Source organism: Agelaius phoeniceus, chromosome 10, assembly GCF_051311805.1.
Source record: "Agelaius phoeniceus isolate bAgePho1 chromosome 10, bAgePho1.hap1, whole genome shotgun sequence".
NCBI classification, from domain to species: domain Eukaryota; kingdom Metazoa; phylum Chordata; class Aves; order Passeriformes; family Icteridae; genus Agelaius; species Agelaius phoeniceus.
The window spans coordinates 7,882,750-7,898,098 of NC_135274.1; the positions used below are offsets into that span (position 1 = coordinate 7,882,750).

General features: G+C 44.7%; 1 protein-coding gene across 3 annotated transcripts in view; it reads right to left on the reverse strand.

The window, feature by feature from the left end:
* Window positions 1–659: 659 nt before the first annotated feature.
* STAG1 (STAG1 cohesin complex component) overlaps window positions 660–15,349 on the reverse strand; it is a 154,380-nt gene continuing 139,690 nt past the window's right edge. For all 3 annotated transcript variants that reach the window (XM_077183770.1, XM_054639006.2, XM_077183771.1), the window contains exons 26-34: window positions 15,114–15,215; window positions 13,339–13,487; window positions 12,243–12,371; window positions 8,685–8,890; window positions 6,365–6,536; window positions 5,179–5,289; window positions 4,312–4,426; window positions 2,966–3,046; window positions 660–2,887 (exon numbers count right to left, since the gene is read on the reverse strand). In XM_077183770.1, the coding sequence (XP_077039885.1) occupies window positions 2,864–2,887; window positions 2,966–3,046; window positions 4,312–4,426; window positions 5,179–5,289; window positions 6,365–6,536; window positions 8,685–8,890; window positions 12,243–12,371; window positions 13,339–13,487; window positions 15,114–15,215 (1,089 nt within the window). In that variant the 3' untranslated portion in view covers window positions 660–2,863. The remainder of the gene's footprint in view (window positions 2,888–2,965; window positions 3,047–4,311; window positions 4,427–5,178; window positions 5,290–6,364; window positions 6,537–8,684; window positions 8,891–12,242; window positions 12,372–13,338; window positions 13,488–15,113; window positions 15,216–15,349) is intronic.

The window sequence follows — 15,349 nt, forward strand, 5'->3', positions numbered from 1 at the left end:
CTGTGCCTCAGCAGCTGTATCTTGTTCCTTTTCATGACTCCAGTGATTTTTCCTTAGGAAGTGGGCCAGGTGATAAAGCAGTCAGTTTTCTTTAGCACTACAGAGATGAAATCTTTCATGGGTTGGACAAAAATAGCACCTGCTCCCTGAGACATGGGCGTAACATGGACATTTTGTTTCAGGAATCTGTGAAACTCCATTTAGCCCAGCTGGTTGTTAGAACTTTGAAGCCTTTCCCATGGCAGTTTCTTCCCACAGACTCCAGGTCACTTCAGACGTATAGGGCAGAAGAGAGAAAGTCTTCTCAAACCTTGTGGCATTTCAAGAAATCGTAAGTTTTAGCAGTGCAGCTCTTGCAGCTGGTGTGGGGCCTTCCCAGATTTACAGCAATCCCACATTCACCACCCCTCTACCCCCCCAACCAAACCACATGATGGTGGAGGGGAGAAAGAAGCCCAGAGAGGGTTTCCATCACTCTTGAGGCTGAGTGGGTAAGGGAGTGGGGTACAGGTCTGGTTGTGAAGCCTGGACTACATGAAAGCTACCTGTCAGTTTTGCCTTTAATAATTCCTTGAATTCCTACTGCTACATGGGATGACAAAATGTGATGGTCCAAACAAGCACTTAAAAGAAAACTATAGTGAAGAGGGTGCTCATCATACTCATGATTTTGAATAGTTTATTAAATGAAAGGTGAAGCATCAGTTTTAAATTGTACAAAAGGAAAAAAAACCTCATATTGTAAATGTACAATTTACAGAATTACTAGCAAAACCAATCAAGGAGACACTCATAATACAAAAACCTATTGACTGCAAACTGAACTGGAGACCCATTGCAGGTACCATGATAATAAATGTTTGTTATACAGTATTCTACAATGTTAAATTAGGAATCAGTTTTCCACACAGAGGACTGTGAAGCACAAGGTTTGTCTGAGACTCTGACTCAAAGTGGGCAGCATCTGTTGTGCCACCATGCTCACAGAGTGATCCTGGGACAGGTCCTGCAGCCATTCCTGCCCCCAGGCCGTGGGGGTGCACAGAGGGAGGTAACAGGGTTTATAAAGTTCCAGCTACTTCTTGGATTAATAGATCCCCAACCCACACTAAGGAATGGCTGAATTACCTGGTCAAACATTTTTGGCAACCGGGTGTGAGAACTGCACGTGTTGTGAGAGCCGAGCTCAGCTGGGTGAGTGCTGGGCTGGGTGAATTTGGGCTCTTTCCCTGCCCACGCTGGGCACTGAGGGGTTGGGCTGGTGTCCAGTAAGCTTGAAACAGAAAAAGCTCCGTGATTATTCTGCAGTTGCTAAAACCAAAGCACCTCTGAAACTGCTGTGCTCCAAGTGGGTCAGTCTGCTTTGTATCCCAACTGCTACTGAGTGCAGAAAGATGAAGCTTTTGGGGCCAATTGTTGGAGATCTGCAGCTGTGGAGGGCCAGCACTGCTGGTGCCAGGCCAGGCTGGGTAAGGAGCAGCTACTACATCGAGTCATAAAATCGAAGCATAATGAAATTCCAAATTATTGAAGACATTGAAAAATATCTTAGTACAATGAATTAGCTGAGAATGTTTTGGGGTTTTTTTGGAATTTTTTTTGATGTTTTTAGCTTTTTTGAAAAATCATATTTTTTTCCAAAGAATTACTCTCAATATGCACAGTTAACACTGAAAATGTAGCTGTAGTCCATTGTAAGCTTAAGAACTTCACCATCTAAGCACAAATTTCTATGCAGCACATACAGTACTTCTAACTGGCAAAATTAATTTACAAAAATAGCGGAAAAGGGTATTTACGGCATGGAAAGTAGACTCTGTTTTATGGTACAGTTAAAATTACTTTTAGTATGCTAAAGTGATCCTTTCCCCCACCCTTGAACTATTTTTTTTTAATAGGAAAGTTGCTGTTTATGTACCTTGTGTTGGCAGGCTTGAAGTAGGTAGTAAAAACAGCAAAGTGATTACTTGAGAACCATTTGTGTGTTTTACTGAGAATACTTTATTTGCTGGTATAAGTTGCTAAAAATGCACAGAGCAAGTACCAATAGAAAATTTACTGGTTTTGTGTCCCCATGTGCTATATAAAATGAATGTTACACAGCATCTGTTGGAAAAGTGGCTTCATGGACATCTCTTACTTTATGTCCCATTATAAATAAAAATAAATCTTCTCAAGAGTATAAAATCTGGGTTTATCATATCAGAATCTGAAATTTTTTGGCAGAGATGCACGTCATTAGAATTCTAACCTCTTCTCTGAGAGTGTTCTTCTCCATGCCTATGAGAGGACATAAGCGTACCATAATGTTAATCAAATCCAGTGTGTTCCAAAACACTTTTCCGTAGCCAGAAAGACCTGCTTACAGCAGCCTTGCTAGTCAGTGGCTGATAGGCATAGGTTTAATAAAAATGGCTAGCTTTGAAAACATAAAAAGGCAAATGTTAAAACCGTTTTAAATTGTACAGCAGAAAAATAAAGTTAAAAAAGTTCTGTTTTCACTCAATGTTGTTTTCAGAAAACATATGTAGAACAGTGTTTATTTTGACAGCTGTCTTAACAATTTAAAACTTCCTCCTCATCCAGAAAAAAAAAAAATCCGTATTAGGACAGTCAAGAACAGGGATACAAATGATTTTTTAGGTCAGCCCTTCTGAGGTGACTGGATTGGCCAACATTCCCGTGTGTCATTAAGAAGCTCCTCTTCTCTCCGTCACTACACCAAGGGGTTGACCTCAATCATTTGGTTAAAAATCAAACCGTATCACATCAAAAATGTGGTTTTCATACAAGCTATCACAGTATATAGGCCTCTAGCTCTAAACAATAGAGTTCCAAGTTTGTAAAAGGTCTTCGCCAGACTTCAGAACATGGGCATGCCAAATCCCTGCAAGGGGGAAAAGACAGCGGTTACTGGGGGTGGGACACGAGCGGGGTCACAGAAGCAGAAGGAGCCGGCCCTTACTGAATCGTCCTCGATGATCGCCGCCGAGTCGAAGAAGTCCGGCCGCAGCTCCGCGCGCTCGCGCCGGTTCCGCGACGGTGGCTGCAACACACGGGAGGGACTTGGAACAGCGCGGGGCACACGGAGCCCTGCCCGCCACAGCCCCCTGTGCCTGCCCCCGCCTGCCCCCTGTGCCACAAAACCTCTGGGGCAAACACCTTATTGGAAGAATGGGGTAAAAGCTGATGGACTCGAATTCTAACTCTGTGCTCATAGTTAAAGACTTGCCCGAGGCTCTTGTGACTTAAGGATGTTTCTGTATTGGGATTCTAGGCCAGACTGCACAGAAACTCCCTCTTAACTCTCTTCATGCTTCAAGTTCATAGCGAAACTTGAGCTCTGACATGGTTAAAAATGGATTTACCAACAGAAAGGGTAGAGAACTTACTGAAATATTTCTGAGGCTTAAACCATTTGTGGCGTCCTTCCCCACGAGCACAAGAGTGTGAGCCTCACTGGTTTGATCAATTCCTTCCTTTCCTTGCATATTACTTACTTGGTAATTACATGAGTGCTGGCAATAACCTCGGTATGCAGAAGCCTTTCCCAAGACACTGTAGCCCAGTCCTAATATAACCTAGGGCTTGTTGTTTAGATGTGAAAGGAGAAACAGGCATAAAAATGGTGAGGTGTGTAGAGCAAACTGCTCCTTTATCCCATTTTACAAGGGAGGAGTCATTCCAGAGGGGAGGCCAGTTAAAGCTGTAAGTGCTGCAAGGAACTTCTCCCAGCAGTCAGCACAGAACAGGAAGGGACTGAGGCTGCCATTGATGATGGGACCTGTTTGGGAGCAATTCCTGTTTAAGGAGCTCCCAACCACACACCAGTGCCTGTGCTCCATCTGGCTGTGACCTACTGAGACCTCGAGTAAGGATCCCCTGCCCAGCCCACCTCCTCAAAATCAAACTAACCAGGAAAGGGAAGGAGAGAGACCCCTTGGCTGTGCCCGTCTGACACATCGTGGATGCAATAAAGAGCCTTGTCAGCACAGCCTGGAACTCATAACCTGATCCTTGTGGCCTGACAAGTCTGAGGTGTGTGATGCTGCTGCTGCCAAAAGCTGCCCAAGAACACACTCTTGGGAAGAAGAAGCACTAAGCAATGCTCCTTGTGTGGCTCTGGAACAAACCCACTGGGCTCAAGCCTGCAGCTGGAGGCTCTGGGAAGTGCTCACATAATTTCCACTCTAACATTCACACAACCGGAGGCCAGACTCAAAATTTTGGAAATTTTTGTTTACACTTCTAAAATTCCTTTTAAATTAGCTTTCAGCTGTTTTAAACTTGCCATTGATAAGATTTACTGACCAGATCAATGACCATTGTGTCCTCAAATTCTTCATTCATGTCTTCTAGCTGGCCTCGTGAGGACATCATTACATCTTCAAAGATGGGCTCAGCGTCATCTTCCATTAGACCTCGTCTGATTAAAGAGAGAGAGTCATTTCCAGGCAGAGAAACTTCCCAGCCCTGATCTTTGTTATTAAAAAGAATGCTCAAATCCTATCATTTAATGCTGATGCTGAGGGCAAAGCCAACTGACTCTCTGGAATACCAAACAGAGGAAAATCACACATAAACTCCCCTCCCCAAACCCTGGCCCAGGCTGAAGCAGCAAGTCCCACTGACAGCGCTATGACCAGCAATTGAAGTGGTTACAGGGCAGTAACTCCTCTTGTGTTTGCCTGCCCTTTTACCAAGGAGGAATGATCCTTTGCCAGGATCACTGGTAAAGCCCTGGGACCCCAGCAGTGCCTTCAAGCCCAGTTCCAAAGGCTGTAAGGATTCCAGCCCCTGTGCTGAAGGACTCGGTGGGATCAGCACAGAGCATGTGGTGCCCCAGTGTTCACCCATGTGTGTTCTCTCCATGACTGCACAGGGGGACACCTTTGCAAAAAAGGATGGAGAGCACAGCCACAGGAACTGGCTCGTGGGCAGAGCTCACAGGGAATTACACAGCACACAAACCATGGAACTCTCTGAGGAATGGGGAGCTGCACCCTCACTGGGCCTGGTGTCTGGCCACAGTCAGAGAAGGGCAGTGCTGGGCTGGATCCATCCCAGCACTACAAACTGTCCCTCTGCCCTCACCACAAGGGTGAAATGGCACAGAAACCACTGGCCACAGCAGGAAAGGTAACATTTCACTGAGGGCAGCAGCCTGTGAGCACTTACACTGCGTGCCTTACGCCACTTCTGCCTTTCATGTAGTTCATTCCTGTCCTGTCCTTGCGATTGAGATCCTCCAGCTTCTGCTGGCCCAGCCACGAGATCTGCATCTGGGGACTGACACACAGGGAGTAAGTTACAACCCACAGCAGTAACAGTTCTGAGCTGCCTGTTCTGGGGCTGTTTCTGTCTCCAAGTTCTGTGTCTGGCCATGCTTCAGATTAGGATAATTAAATCCCATCCACCATTGTACACATCTTCTAGATTCCCTTCCACAGTCTGTCTCCTCTCACTGTTTGTGCACAAAAAAATCAATTAACTGTTGCAAAAAAAGCAGGTATGGAAACACTGACATTGCTCCTTTATTAGAGGCAGGCACCTGGAGCAGGAGCACCTCTAAATAATAACACCTCTAAAGTTTGTTATTATTAAATAGTACTTCACTGTGTCAGATGAGGCAAAATATGAGCAAGAATGGATCCAAATTAGTAACTGACAAAAATGTCACACAATGTGAAAAACAAATGATTTTTACACAAATACCCTGATCAACTTAAGGGCCAGTACCTCACCCATGTGCAAATACCTTCCAGGCTGCACTGCTGATGCCACCAGCAGCCTGTGACCCACAGGCAGCCTGTGCTCACCTGCTGCATCCTGGCAGCACCTGCTGCCAACACCCACTGACAGAAAATAACCAATGTTTTCCCTGTAGATGGAGGGGATAAAATGGGAGCAAAGGGACAAAAAGAATGTATCATTTAGGGCAATTACTTCAAATCAGGAATTACTACCTCAGCAGCTGAAATTTAGAAAATATCAGTCAGAGTTATTTAAGGTGGAGAACCTTAACTCTGATATCAGGCAGGGAGAAAGGAGTACTTACAGGTCTTCCAAAGAAACAATTCCACCCAGCCTGAGACACAAGCACTAGGATGATTTGACCAGAATTGCATGGCTGTGCTATGGGAGAGTTTTAACATAAGGAATTTCTACTATTATTCCATTACAACATATTTTTCTGAGACCTGAGGACAATCCAAGTATTGCTGAGCTGTAGTGAAGGCATTTCCAGGTGGCTTTGCAAATCAACACTGCATCTCTGGAGCCACAGGCTAACAGTACCACTGTAAACCACAAGCAATTCCTTTGCCTGGCTGACTGTACCTGATGCTGACATTGCAAGACTTACTTGTGTAAAAAATCCTGTTCAGATCCCTGCTCCGACTCATGCTCCTGGATCTGCTCTCCCATTTGTCTGGTGTTCTCTCTCAGGACAGTGGAGGTGAGCTGAGGTGTCTGCAGTGTCCCTGGAGTATGGATGTTCTCATTCCTGTTCAGCCAGGAGCCTTCCAGGCTCTCATCTAGAGAGAGAGCACTGAAATCACTGCTCAGTTCTGACCACATGCAGGGCAGCATTCAAACAAGTGTGCACTGAGGCATCACCTGGATAAATGCTTGGGATTGTAAGATTTTCAGTTCTAATCTTAGATTCTGTTATTTAAAGTATTACTAGCCTCTATTCCCAGCAATAACAACAAATTAAAGTGAACAAACACAAACCCCATTGCAAACAAAGTCATACTGCAGCACAGCCTCAGCTGCTGGGTATCCTGAACATAAACAAGGTAATTCCCAATTCCTGAGTTTACAATTGGAGACTTAATCTCATGCACCTACAGCAACCAAGATACAGTTATAAACACTAAGACAAGGTGGAGCACAAACCCCAAAATCTGGTACTCCAGATCTTTAGAACTGTCAGAACCACTGGAGTGGAGCAGGGAGGGGACACTTAGCAATAAGAATGAGATGAAGATGACTGATGGTCTAGCTGGGATCCTGTGCTTATGTTGGGAAGGGAGCAAAGCAGAGAGGAGGGAAGAGGGAGGACTTGAGAATGGATTAGAGCAGGAAGCTTGCAGCCAGAGAAACACAGAAATAAATTCAGTTGCTGGAGTGAAAGACAGGAGATGACAACAGAGATGATGAGATCACAGATTTACTAACAGGAAATGTGTGGTGAGAAAAGTAGATGGGGATCTCCATGGATCTGTTCACTCTTCCATTGCCTTTTATTACTCTTTAGGTATAAATGTTGTCTAAGAAGCTGCCTATTTATTGTCAATTTTACTTTTCAATCATTTTTATGTTAGGGATTTTTTTTTTAACCTATTGATTTCCTTAAGGCATCTTGAAGAAATGTCACAGAGCACATTTCCTCTCAGAAGCAACAGAGAATGTTCTCCAAGCCAGTCTGTGCTGGATGTAGGTGAGAAAGGAACCAGAGGGGATGGATATGGTTCTTTGATACCACAGTAATTTCTGCAGTGACCTTTCTCCTGTTAGATCCTTTAGAGTGGAAATTAAAGAAACAAAAACAAAAAAAGGAGATTCTCAAATAGAAAGTGTTGGAAATCAATTCTCCCTTCTCCTGACCACTGAAAGAGGGTGACACAAAAGAGTATGAGATAAGGAAAGCCTAAAAACTGCATCTTAAGCCTGAGATTTGCCTTACTGGGAGACAAAGATGCTACTACAACCCCAGGGTAAAAAAAAAAAGAAGATATTGGTAAAATACAAGAGAATAGAATGAAACTGGCAACAAAAGGAAAGAAAAAAACCTCAGTAGCTGAATTCAGTGAAAATCTTGAAATCCTGAAAGAAGAAAAACAGTGCCTGAAGAAAGGAGCCAGTATTTGATGTACCTACACTGGAGGCTGGCTGAGAAGGACCTGGTGAGAAGGACCTGGTGCAGGGGCTGCTCACCATGAGCTGCAGTGGACCTGGCTGTATGGGCAAACTGTTGAGGAATATTATGGGAAATTGCTGTATATTCAGGCAAATGGGCACTATATTCCTTACTGAGGGATTACTGTCATAGATACTGAACTTGGAAAAACCCCTGAAGTTTAAGATCTCACTCAGATCTACTGTATAGTGGAACAGCAAATTAGTATTCACAAAAGTCCACGCTACAGCACACAGATTGAGCAGGAACAGATGCAGCCTTGTAAGAAATTTGCTATCACAGCCAGATTCCTGATGAACACATCTGAGGTCCCAGAAAGAGTAAATGCAGACAACACTAGGTATCAGTAAGATTTTAAACAAATATGGTGTCTTTTTAGTGTTCCCAATGGCCATGCAACAACAGAGATCTGTTATCAGAATTTCTGCCTGGAATCTGCTCCAAATCCCTGAGAATTAACAACTTCCCAGAGGGAACCACAGGCAGAAATCCAGCAGTCCAGGAGTGAGAAAGAGCAGGTAACTCCACAAACACCAGCAGTAACAGCTTTTAACAGTTCTGATTGCCAATTTTGGTCAAGACAAACAAGAACGGGGGGCTGAGGTGGTATTTCCATTAAAGACGTGTCCAGGCCTGACAGAACCAGCAGAACAGATGCCTTGTTCTGCCACATCCAGAACATGTCAGGTATTTCTGCATGAACTGGTAGAGCCCCCTCTCCTGAGTGTCCAGCATGCCAAAGCCCTGTGCCCTCACAAACCTTCCACTCTCTTTTTGTGGAGGGGGGGTCGGCCCTTCTTGTTCCTCACGGAGGAGGCCTTGCTGCTGCTGCTGCCGCTGTTCACGGACATCCTGTCGTCCTCGCCGCCCGTCACCAGCGAGTTCCGGTACGAGATCAGCGGCAGCCACACGTCCTCTCTTCTCTCCATCATCTGCTCTGTCAGGAACTTCTCCAAGTAGGTGTGCCTGGAAAGGAAACACAGGGGCTACAGAGGGCAGCAATCTCCCCACAGACACCTGGATGTGGCCGCTGTGTCAGCAGCCAGGCTGCATCAGAGCCACTGCTGCAAGGATGCAGGATGTCCTTTGGCATCCTGGAACAAGAGAAATGGATTAATCAAATGCAGGCATTTATTTTTCCATAAAAAGTTTGAACACCTGCTCCACTGCCATGGAAAGTCCAGTGCACACATGTTAACTGAAAGGAGGAACCAACAACTCCCTCCTGTCTGGAGGGCATAGGAACTGTTTTTCCATTGATTATTTAATTATGGAATCAGAAGTAGTCTCTAAAATGAACATGCAAATCTACATAAATGTGATTCTAATGAGTTTGGCTGCAGAGCCAAACATTCAGAAGTTTGGTAAGAGAACTCAGGTACTTCAGCATCACTTCCTGCACCCCTCAGTCACAATTTCCTTTAACACCACCTTGCCAGGTTGCCAGCAGTGGGAGTCAACTCCACACATTCCCCATGGAAAGGCAGAGGTTTCCTCTGTTAGCTCATGGCAGCTCGGAGTTGTTACCCAGCCCAGCTCCAGAACAGGCCCAGGAGTCACACTGCTCATGGGAGGGTGACATCACATCAATTTTTTATTCAGTGAATGGCATAACTTTGTTCAAGAAACAGCAGGTTCCTGTCTACTCTTTTATTGAATATTGTCAATGCTTCCTCCTTCCCTTTTCCATGTGTGTAACTCCCAAACCTGGCAGCAATGGTAAAGTCTTAGTGCATTCTCTATTTTACAGTACCCAACTGTGCCACTCGAGTGATTCATGGCTTCAGAGAATCTACCTGCAGAAGAGTCTTGGAAAGTAAGAAGTTTTCCTACCTCCAGTTTGTATTTAGAGAACCAGATTGCATGTTTATGGCCAAATTGTGAAGGAGGAAAATGACACCACTTGGGAGCTCTTTACTGCCTGGATGCCAAACTCGAGACATCTTGTGCTCAGCATTTTGGGGGAGCTTCACACTGGCACTTCCTATCAACTCTGAGCTCAGTGGACTTCACCCATGCCGAGGCTCTACCTCAGCTGACACCCACAAGTCAGTGTTCAGTCTCAGCCAACTGTGTCTTTGAGAGAAATAAATGGAAATAAGTGCCTCCAAGGACAATCTCCTCTGTTCTGTCCTACATTAGTTCCTCAGGATTTCCCTGCCTCTATCTGCCTTAATGGGTTTGTAACAGAGTGTTAGTACAAATTCTTTTTCTGCAGCTGTATGAGTCTGGCACCTTACATTAACAGTTTTATGTGAAATCCATAGATTTGAATAAATCCATAAATGGCTATCACCACTTCTGAAGGTTACTATAAAATGAGTAGCCAGATTAACAGGCTAGGGAAACTAAATTAAATCAGTGTGGCTGCATCACTCCCAAACTGGAAGCTTCTCCCTTTTCTAGGCCCAGAGGAAAAGGCCAGCAGCCCAGCAGAAGGAAGCAGAAGCCCTGTGGAATAGCAGTGTGTGCTGCAGCCTGTCAGGAAGGGTGTCCTGGACAGTGCCCTGACACCTGCAGGCCCTCAGGTGGATGATTTGGGGGTTGAGGCAGAGAAGCCAAGCTGGAGAACCTGGGCAGGCAGGCAGCCACGTGTTCCTGAGAGTGTGAGGGCTCCAGAGCACTTCTGGCTGCAGCCAAGAGTCCTTTGCTGAGGCTGGGGAGGGCCTCTGGGCAGGGAGGGAGGGAAGTGATGCTGAACATGAGACTTCTCCAGCAGATGGTGGTCATGGACCTTCCTGCACACAGGCAGCCCCTGTGGTGGGGGAGAGGTCCCTATGGATTGGAGGAGAAAAGGGAAATTCAGCATCTCCCTCCTGTCCTGTCAGTGGAGCACTCTGGGCAGGAGTGGAGCCACCACATGGAATCCTTACATGTCAGCAAATTGTGCTGACCCTTCTCATGGTCACCACAGCCCGTGGGGTCTGGGGCAGGGCTGAACTCATCCAACACAGCAGGCTGGCACAGATCAGGACCTATTTCTTTTCATGATCATCAGATTCAGCTGAGGTCAATAGCTCAGGTATAGATATTCCACCACAACAATCCTTATACTCCTGCAGGAGCAGCCACTGGTTGTGCATGTGGGCAGGGGAACCTTTGAGAAAGAATTTAAATGGCAACATGGAAGGTGAAGGAACAGAATATCCCAAAGAACTGAATTTCACTCAAAGCTCAGGTTAACAGAAGCTGTCAGGGGCAGCATGATGTAACTTTAAATGTCAGACACTGGAAACTTGTGGAAGGGATGACTCTGCTGAAAGGCTACACTTCACTAAATTCAACAGGAAACAGGCCAGTGGCACTTAGACCAGCACGTGGAGAACCTACAGCTCAGCTAAGAAGACAAGCCATAAAATCCTTTTATCCTTAAGTCCTGTCCTGAGGAAGAGGATAGAGGCTGACAAGATTCCAGGATATAACAATGGAGATGCACAAATGGAGTACCAAGCCAGCCTAACTGGATCATCCCATTCCCTAGCTCCTTTAACTGTTTGTCCTACAGTGTTCACTGAGTTGAGAAATTATTGATACAACCAAAAAGTGAAATTGTTTCAAGTGTGTACACATTAAAAATTATACAAAGTTAACCAAGCTGCATTTCTTATTGCACAGATGAAGCTGTAATGTTCACAGCTGTTAACCCTAATAGGAAAGTCCTTTAAAAGAAATGTCTTCACAGAAAAACATCTGTCAAACCTTCACAGCAAGGTCTGACAGAAAGAGTCAGTTGAGGCCATTCCAGCTGATTTTTGACTAACACTCAGTGGGGTCACAGAACTGACTTGAAAGGCACCTATAACCATAAATCAACAGATCTGGCAACTGCACTTCTAAACTGGTCATAAAGTTATTCAGTGAATTTAGTTCCACACTGGGCACATAGTGCTTGGCTGATGTTTCACTAGAGTCCTTCCAATATATTAAAAGAAACAACAAATATAGGTTTACAATTTCTGTAAATAAAGACAGAAATGTGTTTCTGCAGTGGTGACAACCTGTAAATTCCCTGCACTGCTAATGTGTAATTTCTTTTCTTCTAGCAAAAAAAAGGACTTTTTATTTTCAATATCCCATGAGAAATTTTAAATAACATTGTTTTGGGAGGTCTCAAACTCATCTCATTAGCGGGTCTGATTTTTCTTTTCCCATTTAGTTTTATTACTTTAAAACACAAAAAGATGAGTAAGTATGTATGTGAAATGTCTCAGGGACTTTCTGCAGCCCTGGTTAGATTGTAGAGACCTCAAAGGAAAGAGCTGGAATCCACAGTGCAGGGATTAACAGAGCCCAGGGAAGAAAACACAGCATTACTTACACAGTCTTTTTGTCCTGTCGCAGGAGTTTGGAAGAAAATTCACTGAGCACTTCCAGGAAAGCAAGGTTAGGAGGTGGATAGTCTTGTCCTTTCTGATTCTGGTACTTGAAGGCAAACTCTATGCCATCTCTACAGTACAGAAATATTAACATGTTCAGACATTTGCAACAAAAACATCAAAAAAAACCCCCAAACCCAAAAAAGCAGAAAAAAAAGCCCAACTCAACACTCAAACAAGTTGCCCTAAATCTGAGCTGTGATGAAACTGTTTGAATCCTCAGGTCCCATCACAATGTAATTCCCCATTAACAGCAAGCAGCAGCTTTTGGACCAAGGGGAATGCAGAGCTCCCTGTGGATTTGTGAGACACCCTCAGATAAGCACGTGGCCAGTCCCTGTAAGAGGGAACGTGCCCAGTGAGGAGCTCCATGGAATGTGTCAGATCAAAGAGGAGCCAACCTGTGCAGCCAGAGCAGAGACCTGAGAGCCCAGAGCAGGGACACGTTTGGTTCTGCTCTGTCACCTGTGACACTGTCCCTTCCCTCAGCCAGCAAGGCACAAGTGTCCCTGACTCCTGCCTGCCTGAGGACAGTGCCTGGTGCTCCTGACCTGGTGCTGATCTCGGTCTCAAGGACTGAGTCTCTGAGACACCAAACCTTAGCATTTGAATTTTTTATGGCATGACAAAGTCATAATTTAAATTTAGCAGAACCTTTCCATGCTTTTCTATGCAGCAGTTACATAAAAATTCTCAGTCCACTTTAAAAGATTTCCAAAATATTTTCAGAGAATCTTTTCATAACAGCCCTTGGTTCCTCCAGAATCCACAGTGGTGTGGAACAAAGAACCATCCTCAGTTGTTACACATAACCCACCAGAGATAAACATAACCATGCCAATTAATTTCAATAAAGAATTATGTAGCAGCTAGTTTGTTTCCTTTCTACCTACATACATGTAGACCCCTCCAATTAAGCAGAAAAAAATATGTAATTATTCCATTGCCTGCTGAGATTATGTATCCTGAGAAAGGAATGCTGAACAAGAGTTTTAATCTGAAGTAGTGTAAAAATCTAGTTTATTTACCACCACTCACTTGTGTAGTGTGGCCACAGCTTCTCTTGTCTTGATCTGATCCAAGCCAAAAGTGAGGGCAAACCGCCGGGCCAGCTCCTTAATGCCACTGACGTGGGCAGATGTCCTGTCCAGGTTGGGACCTTGCTCCTGAACAAGCTCATTGAACAGCTGCAGAGAGAGTTCAGAGGTTGACACCTGTGAGCTGGGAAACTCTTTTATTGAGAAAGACTTGGGTTCTAAACCTGCTCCATCTGAGAATGGCCTTTGTGATGACTGAGACATAACGGAGTCCCTGCCACCTGCCAGATTTTCTTCTGTCCCTCTGCTGTTTGCCAGCTGTCCCCCATCTTGTACTTGTGTGGAGTCATTTTGGTGGAATTCTGCACCCACCCTCCCTGAATTCCATCCATCATTCTCCCAACTCATCAAGAAGGTCCTGCATTCTCATGCTGTTCCCTTAAGCACCTCCATCACCCATCAGACCTGGTGGTGCTCTGAATTTGGGGACCCAAACTGCAGCTCCTCCACTGTAACCTCAGTGCCTCTTTGCCCAGCACTGCTGCCTCCAAGGCTCTCCCAGCACATATTGAAGTGCTTGATGCTTTTCCAGCCAGTTCCACCTCTCCTGGCACTGCCATTTACACCCCATCTCTCACTGGATGCTGAGAGCAGTGCCAGTGAGGATATTAAACCAGTGCCAGTGAGGATATTAAACCAGTGCCAGTGAGGATATTAAACCAGTGCCAGTGGGGATATCAAACCAGTGCCAGTGGGGATATCAAACCAGTGCCAGTGAGGATATTAAACCAGTGCCAGTGAGGATATTAAACCAGTGCCAGTGAGGATATTAAATCAGGCTCCATTACAGCCACTGTTTCTCTCATCTCCACAAGCCCTGTTACCATGTAATTAATGACAGCAGCTTAATTGGACAGGATTCCTTCTTGACAAATCCACACTGGTTGCTACCTGTCACTGAGGCACTTGCAAAGAGCTCCTCTCATTGCTTTTTTCATGGAATTTTGTCAGCCTGACTGATCTGTGGCAGCTGCTTCCTCCTCTCCAAGTTTTACAGACATGGGCTGCTTTGACACTCCCTGATTCTTCTGGAAGTACATCTGTTTTTCTCAGGTTTGCACAGATCTCTCTCAGCTTCCAGATTGCTACAGCAAATCCCTCAGGAAGGGATTTTGGGAGGTCCAGCTCATTTGAAAGCATCTAATTAGCAGAAGTAATTTCTCTGTGCAATGGCTATAGCTGGTACTTCAAGGGCCTAAGTGGTATTTAGTGCACTTTGTGCTGTTGCTTGATAGATTTCATCACCAGGCAGTAATTTATGGGTGATGTAAAGAGAATTTTTCTGGGAAAAAACATGTCTAACAGTATTGGAAGACTTAATTAGCTTGAAATTTGAAAAATTCATCAATATTTAGACAAAGTATAAGGAAGATGCATTACTTCAGCAAATGCTAAGAAGAAAAAGCCATCCTACTTCTTCTTGTTGACTCAGGATCAATAAAAAATGCCATGAATCAGCTTGGACCAAACTGCCTCCAAGGCTCTTCTCTCCCTCCCTTCCATTTTTACCTGCCCAAGCTTTGCCAGTGTGGGCCTATGGAGACAGAGATTACTGAGACACAGGGGCAGTGCCAGCCTGAACTGGGCAGCAGGAAAATGAAGAAAATGTCCTAAGGAAGTGCAGCATTTCTGCTTCCCTGTAAAGTGTATCACAGGAAATCCTCGCCAGGGCTTTTTGCAATGAGGCATTTCTAACCAAAAAATCAATGCTCTTACCTGTTGCAAACTGAGAATGAGTGTCTTTGCACACTGGATTTTGTCAATTTGCCTGGTTTTGCTCAGGGTTTCCTTAATGATATCTCCGTAGTCATTGTAGTACTAAGAACAAATGGGAAAAAAAATCAAAACCTTTAAATCAAATTTCTTATGCAATTTCTTACAGATTTCCCAAGAGAAAGATTACTTGTAATTCTTGATTTGAAAAGGCAGCAGTTGCTAAAATCCAGATTTTT